Genomic DNA, 13126 nt, shown 5'->3' with positions numbered 1-13126 from the left:
TACTTGGTACTAGTGAACCAAGTGCTTGCTGGTCTTGTGCTCAGCTGGTCTTGTGCATCTGGTGGAGAGTAGGTAAAACACAACTGAACTTCAGGGACAGGCAAAACTCAGTACAGTTAAGGTAGAGACCCAAACTCTGAGATGGTCACCACTTCAGAGGAAATGTACACAAATTGGCTTCATGCATGATTTTTTTAATCTGATTTCCATTTTCAGGACCCAGACTCAACAGCAAATGCAGGTATTGGAAACAGAATTGGAACATTTCCAAGCCAAACTGTTTGCCATGGGAAGGCAGCAGAGCAGCCAGGTACAAACCGAATGTTTCCATAGTAACAGCGCCCACTGCATCTCTGGTATTGAGCCAAGTACCTTTTCTTTTTCTGAATACAATTTGGTGCAACACATTCATGTGAATCAAGGCGACAATATTCCATCAACTTTTGGCTATGGAGCAAGAAAGCTGTTATCCAAGTGTTGAAGGAGGCAAGCATCTCCTCTAAATAAAATTCCCTGGCGCAGGTGAAGGTTTTACAGTCTGCAGCTGGATACATAATGTGAACAGAGATTTCAGAAGTTTATATAGCCTTTATTTTTAATTCCTAGAGTGGAGGGGAAAAGAGTCCAAGGAATTACTTTTATCTCCTCTCATAATACACAGCCCAAACACACTCACTATTCTATTTCCAAGAAAGTCATGGCTGTAGGGCAGGTTCTGATCCTTCTGACTAAGGCAGTCAGTGGATTGGCATTGTAAGGATTCCCATCTAGATGTGCTTAGGATAATTGTCATCACACAGCTGGTGAAGTAAGTTGATACTGACTGGGAAGGAAACAAATACTCCTTTCTAAGCTTTCATTTGCATAAACATAAATCTGATTTGTTGTTACTGCGCAGATGGCACCACTTTGTAAGGCACTAGAAAATGCTAGAACAAACAACAAGACACTTGGTCTTCGTCTGAAAGAAGTTCTGCAGGTCAGTACTGCCCTGCAGAACAAGCTGACCCGAACTCAATATGAACTGAAGAGCCAAGAAACTGGGCAGCAGCAGCTGTTGGTCTGCAGGTGAGACCAGATCCATGATACTCCACTTGAGGAGAAACATACTTTGCACTAACGTCAGAGGTTTATTTATCTATTGATGTCAGCGTGGACTGTGCTGAGCCAGCAGCATGATAAAGAGAGATTCATGTGGAGCTACAGAAATGAGCTCTTCCACTTGTTCCCGTAATGACTCTTTGACCTACTCTGCTGTACTGAGGAACTGCGTACCCTGGGTCATTATAGCACTTCTACAAACAGCTTGTCCATGAGCACAGCAGATGCCACTTCCGCTTTGAAGCGGCCTGCAGTAGCTACAGCACAGAGAGCACAGGAATAGCTGTTTACCTTCCCCACCCAAAACTGAACACTAGTAAGAAAAACCTCAAACCTCAGTGTGTCTGAATCTACTCATTATCTTTGGTCTGAACAGCTTAGCCATTTAATTTTCTGAAGGCAAGTAAGTTGTCCTAAAGTGTTTTATTCCAAAAAAAGTCTATTTACCTTTGTACAGCTCTTTTGAACTTCCTTTTCAATATTTGGAATATAAAATATTAAAACCCACATTCCAATCTTTAAACAGTAGTGGTGCAGAGAGTATATCCAACACAAAGGTACTTACAATGGAATTGTCTTTCCTATTCTTCTGTTCAAAAAGTAAAGCTTACTAAACATAAATGTAAATAACTGAATTTGTTTCTTCTCTTTAAAGGGAACAGTTAATGGAAAAAGCCAAGACTGATGAGAAGATGTATGATGAACATGGGCAGTCTTTGAAGAAGCAGTTTCAGTCTGGACAAGAGGCTGCAGGGCAAGCTGCCTGTCAGGAATGTGCTGAGGTGAGAGAGGATAAAATTATTAAAAGATTTTGGTGAATGATTTCCAGAGAAAGAGGTCTGCTTTACAGCTTTCCAACAGGACAGGAGCAGCTCATGACAAATATTTGTCCCCTTTTGCATTCATTGTGGAGTTGTCCATCACATGTATACAACAAACAGCATTTTGTCATGTGTTGGACAGACATTTTGCTGGCCATTACTGCTATCTGTGCTCTCTCACTTTTTCAAGTACCACTCTGTATCCCCCCAGCACTATATACCTCATTGTACGTAAGATCTAGACATTGACAGCTGTCATTCCAGTGACTTCAAAAGGATAATCTGGGGTTGTATACCAATCTCCAGGGATAAAATACTTGTGTGGAGGTCTGGTTTGTTTCTTAGGGACTGGGTCATAAATCTCAGCATAACCTTAATATTACTCAGATCTCAGTATTCACTTTTTTTCCAATTTGTTAGAAAGGTATTAAAGAAAAGGCAAAACACCAGGTGCTGTAGCACACTGCAGTTACAGCAAATCAGTTGGGTGTGCTGCTTATTAACTGTTGTATAGAATTGACTAATTCTTACAGTTAATCTGAACTCAACTTTTTCCTCTTTCCCCTAGTTAAAGAAATCCCTTGAAGAATCCTGCTCCAGGTTGACTGAGGTTTCCCATGAAAACATGGACCTGCGACACAAACTCCTAGAGCTGGAAAAGCGTGTGTCCAGTTACGAGGAAAAGCTAACAAGCCAAACAGCTCCAAGCAGACACTGCCTGGCTTATAAAACAGAAAGGGTAAAGGTATGCACACGTTTTTCAATGAAGACAGATGTCCTAGTTGAGAAGTCCTTTTTCTCCTACTGAGTAGGACCACTGTTGATCCTTTGCAGTGGAGCTCAACTTGAAAATAAAGATAACTCTGGACTCCAGTTCTGAACAGAAGAGGAATAGAACTATAGCAGCTACAGTAATTGTGTGGCTTCTCCGGTCATCCCTCTCCCCCATATTAAATATGATGCCATAGTGTCCCGTCCCCCATTAGATTTGTATAGTAGCATCTGTCCTCTTTATCATCTGTGGGAGACAGTCTGTTTAATTACTGATTGAGCCAAACATTACTTGTGTAGTGATCAGTCCCTTTCCATCCTTTATGGCTGTAGAACTTGCAGTTCAGCTGGCACCTATTCCTAAATGAGAATCCTGTGCAACTCTGGCACCTACTTGTTCTCCTTTCCCCAGAGTGGCATGGGTTCTCTTAACCTCTCCTGGGACAAGAAATAAGGGCATAATGTGCAGACATCTGCAGAAACAGTTCCCATGTAACAGCCAGCGAGCCTGAAAAATTCCTGAAGTCTTGTTTCTCTCAACAATTTCCAGGAGACTGAATCTGAACTGAGGAAAATGGAAGCAATGAAAGAGGAGTATCAGAAGAATAATTATGAACAGGTGAGCTTTCTTGATCAGTTTCTTAAGAGACTGATCTGCTAAGCTGTGCTGGAGTTTCATTCTTGTGTTGTCTTCAGTCACAGCACATCCAGAAATTGGCCTCAGAGCTGAAAAGCATGCAGAGCGAGTTGCAAGTGGTGTTGAAAAACCAACATGAACTGCAGGTGAAGAACAGGCAGCTACAGACCCAGCTGGACCTAGAGAGAAGGCAAAGGCAGCAGCTGGAAGATGAGTATCAGGTGAAGTGATAACAGCATGAAAAAGGGATGAGACACCCATGGAAGCATTTTTGTGCTAAATCTGTGGGGTTATAGAAGAGGTGGCAGAAAGACTTTATGAACTCAGTCCAAAGATATTCCTCTAAGTCCAGGAATTTTTGTCTGCTCCAGAAAGCCCAAATCGCAGCATACAGGCACTGTATATCTGGCTTTAGAGAGAGATGGGAATTTCTGGGGTTTTTATTTTAAATAATAGACCTCTAAGCTATTTACAATAACAATTGGAGAGCCCTTCCATAATACTGCTACTTTTATTTGTGCCATGAAAAAAGTGTATACAAGTTAATGTTACTTCTTTTTTCTACCTAGAAACTAGAAAAAACAAACGAAAATCTGCAGAAATATAAAGAGGAGAGAGAAAAACTGAAGGAAGCCAGCATGGAGTTAAAACAGGGGGGACGAGTTTGCATTAGAATAACCACTCACTGAAAGTAACAAGACAAGATGTCAGCATATGCACCAAACCACCCTTTCAACTTCAGACTCAGGTCTGTGGTGAAGAGTGAGGCACATCCTTGGCCTTTTCATCCAAGTGGTGCTAATCACACTTTTTTTTTTTTTTAATTAAAGTTCTTCTCTTGTCTATGAATTGCATCAATTTAGTGGGACTCATAAGAAGAGCTTTTGTCCCCTGCAGCCTATTATTTTAATTGGGCTCGGGATACCTGCATTAACAATTGAGCAAAGGCATTGTGGCCAAGTGAATTGGCCCCCTGAGTTGCTCTTGTGTCATTCTATGTGACATCATACAAAACCACATTTCCCACTCACCCCACAAAGTCATTTATCCTTGCATCACCTCATCCTTGTGCTGCTGTTCCACAATATCCACATTATTATAGCTTGCATGGATGACTTGTCATCTGGGGTGAAAATCTAGGGGTTGAGATGTTTTATAGGGTATTAACCAGCATAAACTAAAAAAAAGGTGAGGTGTCCCAGCCTGAGGCCTTACATCAGTCCAAGTACTCTTTGATTCAACAGAGACCTTCATAGTAAGGCAGTATTTCTGCAGCATTCTTCAGGCAGTGTCAGCCTTCCCTCATCCTTCTCAGAAGTTTCTGGTACTCAGCATCCACTTCCCCCTCTCCCCAGCGCCACTGTATTTTATGCTGTGTTGGAGACCTGTGTTGACTTCATCACCCCACTAAGAGAGGGGCAGCTTCGTAGTGAGGACCTTGCAGGTACGTCCTCTCCACAGCAGTGGAGGAGGGCATCAAGGAGAGCTCCTACCCCTGCGTACAGGAGAAAGACTACAGTTGTAGGCTGCTCGGCCCCTTCTTGCAGGAAGCTCTGAAACTGGAGCACGGCATGCCTTGGCTGTTCTCTCTGCAGTTCTGATTATGCCATCTTCCCTAGATCACAGCTGGCCTGGAAGCAGCCAACTGCTGGTTCAAACCCACGTTTGACAGCCTGCAGCTGGAAGTTGTGAAAAACCACCAGCCAACAAACCCTGAAGAGAACAGCTCCAAGAAAGAGGCAAAGAAAGCAAGCGCATTCATTTCAAAGGAGGAAGCAAAGATACTTCCCTCAACTATTTGGTAGCTTATTATCAGCCAGGATTTCAGCTTCCTAAATATGCTTCTGAAGTTCCTTAGACAGGGATTGCAAACAGACCCCTCTTCTAGGTTAGGTTGTTTCCCCCTCTGTTGCCAAAGGACATATTTAAGCAGCAAAGAATGTTTCATGTACAAGATAGCTTGAAGGCACTGTCTGTACTTAGGAAGGTTCTACTGCACATACTTCACATCTTGCTGACTTGTCTGAAAGCTAACAGCTAGCAGAATTTCTTCTCTGTGTTCACCTGTTTCAGCAGTTCACCTTCCCCTCCCCCACACCTTTGACAGATACCTTTTCAAAAGCTGTGCTTACCTTTTTTGCAGAGATTCATCAGCCTTTTCCATAATTGGCAGTTCTTATATAGCAACGTAATTAGTTTTTTAGAGATGTATGTATTAAACCGCTAAAACTTTAATCTCTTCTTTAGCAATGACAAAGGTTCCCCAGTCATCAGCTTCATAAAACGCTGCATCTTCTCCCAGGAGAGAAACTATGTAGAGCTTCACCTCCTTGGACAGCCAGACAGGGACCCAGCACCTCCAGCTCGCCACCAGGAAGGCCCTATGAGCTGGGCAGGAAATGACCTCATGTGGCTGAGTGATTCCCAGCCCAGGGAGAGCAGCACCATACTGCCAGGAGACTCCCTCCTAGCATGCAGGTACTGGGAGAATCGGGAACTTCACTTCTCTGACATTAGGCTAGATAGGTTTGTTTCTCACTGTGGAGGCCATGCAAATGAAAGGTGCTCATAGGGCAGCCATGTAGAGACTTAGGAATGCTTGTTTAAATCATAAACTCTGATTTCAATTAACTCATACCTTTCACCTTGTCTTTTTTGGCTCAGGTGCTTTGCATTGTGAGGCTGATGTCAACAAAACTACTGTTTACAGCAAATTAGTTATTCTTTACGTATCATTACCACAAACTGCATGCTGGTGGTATGCCACAGCTTGGCTTTAATCGCTTTTCTTTTACCAGCTTTAGACTAAGGCAGGTGCTATCAAAGCAGACCTCGGGCTGGTTTGCAGAGGGTTCGGTGGGCTGAATAACTGAAGGCAGAGTCATGGGTCTGTGGCTGGATGCTGATGTGACTGGGACAGGGAGGAGCTGGCAGGACTGGCTGCTAATGTAGATGATATCTGGGTTGTAAGAGAACATAAGCCTTGGGCTATTTTAGGAGCATTTAGGTGTGTGATGTCACACCACACATCACTTTACCTTTGTAAGAATTAGTGGAATTTATTCAGGCTATCCTACTGTGGGATAACACTAGGAAAACAGATAGCTTGTGTCATAGTATGTTGAAGACAATTATGACGTGGACTGTTTTCCTGCTTTTTTGACTGAGGATCAGCTCATCTTTGTTTGTCCTGGCTTACTCTTCTACGTGCTTTCAATACAACCTGGCTTCAGTGCAGGAGGTGCTGCTGCACTCTGACCTGCTTGTTTCTGTGGGATCCATGCATGTTATCTGCAGTACTTGTTTAGTGGGAAGGTTTGCATACCTCTGGAGCCTGGGAGCAGCCCAAGGACACACTGGAATTAGCTCATTCTGCTCCTCCAGAAATTTGCTCCTAAACTAATTTACGTGATAGGACTCTGGACTAATTCATGGCAGTCAGAGCCTCTCCTCCTTTTAGCAAGCTGAGCACACTGTTAAAGCTAAAGCACCCCTGATCTTCATGGAATTGTGCTGCCTAAAAGCAGGCCTATGCACTAGGGCTTTAGGTTTGTCCCCATCAAGCTGGTTCCTTCAGAACCCAACTGGCCTGTATGCCACACCTGCTCCATAAAGCCACTTGGGTGGCTTAGCACAGCTCTGCTCTCGCTCTCCGCAGCGCCCTCAGGCAAACAGCAGCCACAACTCTAATAGTTCTGCTTGCTCTGAACTCAAACTGTAATCACAGCTGAAAAACAGTCTTCTCAAACAGGTTGTACATTTAGTGCCTGTGTTCATAGCAAATGCTTACGAAGGGACAAATTATTGTGACCTTTCCCTGGTCAAAAGGACAAAGCATACAGCAGCTTCGCTTGTGTGAACTGCGCGTTGGCAGGATGACAGTACCACCCACCCCTGTGGGAGTCTGTACCAAGGCAGGGTACACCCCGAGGGCTGGCTCTTCACCCTTTCCTTGTTCCAGGCTCCCCTGCTCTCTAGGGCCATGCATGTGCGGTTAATGCGGCTGTGGCCATTAAACTTGGCACTTGTAGTTGTGTAGTGACTGTCAGCTCCAAGGCCAACACATCCTGTTGCTTCTTCTAAACTTATTTGAGGTTTAGGGTGGAAAGCGGCCAGATACAGTGTAATTGTGAAGGATTACTGTATCCCAGTACCTTCAGCTTTGGCTATGCCTGCTTTAGGGAGTGATGCAGCGTGGGAGGCCACATGCAGAATGAAAGAGCTGGTCCAGCTGTCCTGGACATGTCTCGGTTTTTACTTTATTTGCTCCAGTCTAATCCTGCTGACTGCTCACTAGCACCTGGAGCACTTCTGGAAGTCATCTACCTTGTTTTCATCTGAAAGCAAACTGGTTTGTCTGCTCAGAGCCTGCTCCGCGTGTAAACCATAGCAGGGCAAGTGGCAGCTCCCCCATTCAGAACAGCGGAAGCACATGACAGACCGGATCTTGTTATTTTTGTCTTTAAACAGTAATTTCAATAAAGTTGTAATCCAACACGGCTGTCACCACAGCTCCCACCTGCAGGATCTGTAGTTGAGGTCTGCTCTTCTAGCCTCTCCCATGGATTGGTAGCTACTAAGCCTCTCAAGTTAGAGTAACTGTTGTATTTAAAAATTAATTTTCTAAGCAGCAGAAAGGTTGGTTGTTTTTTTCTCTTGTAAGTTTGTGGCCTTCAGTGAATGGCAAATGGCTTTCTATGCTCATCCATGCTGGCATCAGGAAGCACAACTGAAAAGGTGTGATTCGGTTTCTAAGACTATCGGATGCTTTTATGCGTGCCTTGAGTTAGTGTTCTGTATAAAATAGTTCTTCAGCAATAAACAGCGAACACAATTACCGTGGTTAAACCAAGTAGTTTGACAAACTGATTCTCTTAGTGAGGCTTATGGAATATTCTCAACAGGGAATAAAATTGCCTTACCTTTAAGATCACTACTCTATGATAAAGCATTGCATCCTGCTTCTCCTGCTGGGTAGGAAGCAATATGCTTCCACTCTCATGTTACTGATCAACTGTCAGAAGTAATCAAAAACCCAAACCGTTTGCAAAAGATGTTAATTAATAAGCTGTATGATATTATTATATTAATTTTTGCTATAAGCCATTCAGAAGGATATTGTGTTTGCTGAGAATGAGTGAACATTATCATTAACCTCGGAATTTTTATTAACAAGTTCAAAAGAAGAACAAAGGCCACAATGATTTCAGTAAAACAGAAATCAGTATCCTTCAAACAGAACAGCTGCTAGGAAGAGGAACTAGAAAATTCTGAGTACTTTAAAGGTCCTGAAATACTGAGTTATCCATCCTCTAGGGATTAGTATGAGCCCATTTCTTCTATGTTACAGCAATTTAATGCTGCATATTAAAAAACCCTTCTCCCCAGTGAATATGGCTCCTTGAACAGCCTCACTGGTAACTGGTTGTAATATTGCACATTGTAAATGTTCCTTAAAATCCCCACAACAGGTGCTGGGCTTCACCTGTCACTGTTCGATCCTACGTACAAGACTGAATACCGCGTTCAGAGCGGCGCATCAAGGGCGCAGGCCTCATAGCAGACACACTTGAGCACGTCAGGTTGTACTCTGAACAGGCAGTTTCTGACCGTACGTGACACAGTTCAAATGGCAGAAGCAGCCCACAAAACTACGTAGGGCACAGGCCAGGTCTCTGACCGACTGTGGAAAAATCTGCACATAAAACCGGTTTCCCCAGCACTGCGGAACACAAAGGTTAACACAAAGAGTCAATTCCACCTGTCACAAACCTCATCATACCACTGCGTAGGTATACAACATCTTCTGCGCCATCCTTGTATTTCCACTGCTCTGATAAATGAGTGACAGGTTGAAGGCAGTGTCTCTTCTCAAGTCTGTCTGATCAGTTTCTATTCCCTGTAAAAATGATGATTTAACAAAGTTATCTACATGTAGAAATAGTATAAAGTTGAAACATGAGTAGCAATTACAGTGGAATCAAATCACATCTTCGTGGCTTATATAGGCTTTCAGTTACTAGTATTCCTTGTTCCCTCCCTCTTCACCAAGTTCCCACTTGTTAGTCACCAGTTACATAATTACATGCTCAAAATATGAGCTAGAAATTAGGTATGAGCCAGCTCATAAACCAGGAAACTACAATCTTCACCTGTCTTTGTATGCAAAGAATTTGCTTCTATAATCAGAATGTGAATGCTGCTGTCTTCCACACAGACACAAGGTTGCTGCACGGGGCTCCCTGTGCTCACCAACACCCGTGTTTCTAACTCGGCCTTCCCATTTTCTGAATGCATTTGGGATTTTTCTACCCACCCTTGCCGAAGCTAGGCAAAAATGAAGTTGTAAATGTATGACACATCCATTAAAATGATCTGATACAGCTCAATTAGAGCAGAACTATGGCTCAGGTGCATTTAGGCATTCGTAACACTGATGCAGGTTATTCCAGAGCACTCTTTATAGCATGGGGGAGTATACAGACCTTCCAGTTATGATTTATTGCATGAAATATGTATGAAGTTCAGCTATGTGTTCAGGTAAAGTTATTTAGCAGCCCTTTCTGCTGCTTCTTCAGCCTATTAGTAAACCTTCCCACTTTATAAACCTCTGAAATTAACACATGCATAAATGTGTATGTGACAACAGATTTGGGCTCCCAAGGACAGGGAATTACAATACAAATTGAAGGAAACTCAACTACACAGATTTTATGTACCTGCTCTAAATTACTAACATTGACCTGACTTCATTCTCTGTCTGTCGCCTGAAAAGACACAGTACCTCTAGGGTGAGAGGAGGAAGTTCAAGTACTCGCTGGTAATAGTGGATGGCCAGGTGCAGTAATCCCAGCTGGTGGAGGCCACGGCCGAGGTTGTAGAAAGACTCCTGACATGCTCCACGCAGGTCCAGGTACCGATGAAGGAAGGAGAAGCCCTACACAGATACAGTGCACATTTGTCAAGGTTCCCTTTAAGAGGACGGCAGCAAAATATGCTGCAGAACACGTGTTTCAATGTACCTACTTAAACACTTGATTCATGCTTCCCCACTAAACCACATGCAAAGCGGAGGCAAAAAGTAAGGCACATTTGATTGCCGAGACCATGAAGAGTGTGCTCTGCCAGCCTCACTGCCACTGGTAACAATGGGTAGGTGTTGCTAACGAACTGAACACACAGTTACTTTGTGTAGCGACTTGGGGCACTTGCTTGATAAATACAGAAGTATGTCTGCATGTGTTTATGTAATACACACAAGTCTGGTTCATGCTGGGAAGAGCTGACGCCCTCAAAACCCATGCAGCCAAAGGACACCCCCTTCAACACGAGGGGTTCAGACACAAACACCTAAGGATCATGACTGAGGTCACCAGTATGTCACTGGTGGAATTATTTAATCAACTACAATAGGAGCAAGAGAGGATGTAAAAATACTGAGTTCAGTAAGCAAGAAATGAGAGAAAGCGGGGAGCTGCATCACCAGAGGGTAACGTAGACAGGACACAGTGCAAGTACGTTACAAAAGGAGAACGTAGCAGCCTCTAAGAAAGGCAGGTTGATTACAGAAAGAAGTGGATAAAAATATTAAAATTAGGCCAAAGTTGGCAAGCTCAAAATGTCTGAAGTTGGATACTGACATAATGGGTCTTGTTTTAGAGTAGCTGAGGTCCTACAGCTTTTGTCCAAATTGGTGCGAGCTGCAATTTCAGAAGTCATGAGAGCTCAGGATCCTCACCTTATTCTGCTGACTCTGAGCTCAGCGACCACAGGAATTAAAAGGTATTTCAAGTTAGTGAAAGGACTTGGTAGAGAGTAGAGGGAACTACTGTCAAGACTCTGTTTGGGAATAATCAGCCTGTGGTTCGTAACTGGATCTGGCAGACACAAGAAAACTTTGAATAAGGAAGCTGAAAAAGTTGAGGATAGCCTAAACTGGAGTGCTAAGGTCTTTACAGAGAGAGCTGTAAGGGGCACCTAAAAGGGCGAAAAGGAAGTTGGGGGGAAAAACCCCTCACTTTCTAAATCTAAAGTTTGGTTCAACAACGCAGTTTACGAGACATGTCTACAGAGGGCACGTGGCATAGATCCTACTCTACAGCACTTGTTCCCAGCAAGGCAGGGCAAGGAAGAAAATCCAGACTACAGCCGTTGAGACTGAAATTAGTAGTATTTTTACACACAGCTGGGAGCTACTAACATCTGTGTGAGTAACTGTTGTATGCGCATAGCAGAAAAGCTGCATTTAACTAAAAGGGGAGGAGATTCAGATGGGTATAACTGTAGTTCAAAAGCACACTCATCTGTCTTCATGTTTCACCACTTCCCTCTTTTGAAATGCTGTATTCATTACAAAAAGTTAATTAAACAGAGCATGTTGTGGCCAATAACTGTCTGCTAGATACAAAGCCAGGAAACACTTCAGGTAAAAATAACACACTACCTCACCTGTACTAGAAGAGCATGCCTTTTCAACACGTATTTCTGAGATGCCATGTGGATGAAAGTCAAGCCAATACAAAGACTGTACAGCGGTTCATCCGGTTTTGCACGAAAGGCTTGCACATACTGTCCTGAAAGCAAATAATCAAATCAGGATGTTTGTTGTGAAAAGCATTCCTTGAGAATTTAAGTACAAAAAAGAAAATCTTCAAGTTAGAAGTGTGAACTAGGAGAAGAAACAGTTTAGTATACCTCCATCAAAATACACAGGAAAAAACATGAGAGAAAACTTTGTCTTTTCAGCACTTTATGGATTCTGAAGGAAGAACACAGACTATGTTGTAAAAACTTAAGCAGAAAACAATCAGACACAAAAGGCAGATGTGGTCCTTGCTGGGATTTATAACCTGGAGGACACACATCTTACGTGTGACATTTGGAGAGCTTGTCTGAAAGCAGTAGGTTTACTTCCAGGGCCTGCTTAAAATGTCGAACCAACTGGCTGTTTAAATTGGTCTGTCTTAAATTTTCTGTCCTTCTGGTTCTTTATTATCATTAGCCTTCAGTTATCTTTGCCAGTTGGTTATATTTGCAACGTGTCCTAAACTTGAAACGTACCAGCTAAATTTTTATTAGCAAAACTCTTCAGTGATGCTTTGATTTGTTTACAAAACAATTAAAGCACCAGACTAACACTGTGAAGCCAGCTGGAATTTTCTGATATATGAAAAAAAAAAAAGCCTTCAATTAATCTTTCTCTGAAAAAATCATTCACTTGCATATTTCTTACTATCAGAACATTGATGACATTACCAAGAGCGTGCTTGAAACTGCCTGACACAAAGGCATTATGCCCGTTTAGGACGCACAACGCGTGATTATCAGGATTTTTCAGCATTAAGCGGAGACAAAAGCGATGGTGACGGACATCCTGAGACTGCATAGTAACTTGATTGAAGATGTTCCATAGCTGAGGTTTGTTGACATTTTCCATTACCATGATTCTACAGAATGGAAAGAATACAAGAAATGAGTAAGTGCTACAGTAAATACTTTATCTGCAATAGAACCTCAACAGTTCAGGGAAGATAACAAAGAAGAGATGCTCAAGGAGCAGGTCAGTGACTGAGGCAAAGCTGAGAGCGAACGACAGAACCAAGGGTTGTGGCCAAATCAACCAACCTACTGCATTATGCATTTTTGGGAACCAGAGGCTCTCAGAAAGCTCCTCTCGTTTCAGCAGCCTTATTTGTTTCGACCAAGCTGGAAAGCATCAGCTTGCCTCCTTGAGCAGTATTTTCAGCAGTATAACTCCTCAGTATAATTCCTTAGTGGAATCATAGAATCACAGAAT

The 13126-nt window shown here is 42.9% G+C and overlaps 1 protein-coding gene across 1 annotated transcript; it reads right to left on the bottom strand.

The window, feature by feature from the left end:
• Window positions 1-9031: 9031 nt before the first annotated feature.
• LOC104512850 (general transcription factor 3C polypeptide 3-like) lies at window positions 9032-12781 on the bottom strand. Its single transcript, XM_010156006.1, has 4 exons — window positions 12586-12781; window positions 11779-11903; window positions 10115-10267; window positions 9032-9229 (listed from the first exon to the last, which is right to left on the bottom strand). The coding sequence occupies exons 1-4, from the start codon at window positions 12770-12772 to the stop codon at window positions 9107-9109; spliced, it is 588 nt and encodes a 195-aa protein (XP_010154308.1). The 5' UTR covers window positions 12773-12781; the 3' UTR covers window positions 9032-9106.
• Window positions 12782-13126: the final 345 nt, after the last annotated feature.

Source organism: Eurypyga helias, unplaced genomic scaffold (assembly GCF_000690775.1).
Source record: "Eurypyga helias isolate BGI_N326 unplaced genomic scaffold, ASM69077v1 Scaffold52517, whole genome shotgun sequence".
Lineage (NCBI taxonomy): Eukaryota > Metazoa > Chordata > Aves > Eurypygiformes > Eurypygidae > Eurypyga > Eurypyga helias.
This window is presented reverse-complemented; position numbering and strand designations above follow the sequence as displayed.

Excerpts from the sequence above, each read along its gene's own strand:
- LOC104512850 (XM_010156006.1), bottom strand. The coding sequence starts at position 12,772 with ATGGTAATGGAAAATGTCAACAAACCTCAGCTATGGAACATCTTCAAT. Across the intron at positions 11,904-12,585 it reads CAGTTTCAAGCACGCTCTTG|GACAGTATGTGCAAGCCTTT; the intron begins GTAATGTCATCA and ends ATTTGCTTTCAG. Across the intron at positions 9,230-10,114 it reads TTCCTCCTCTCACCCTAGAG|GGAATAGAAACTGATCAGAC; the intron begins GTACTGTGTCTT and ends TCATTTTTACAG.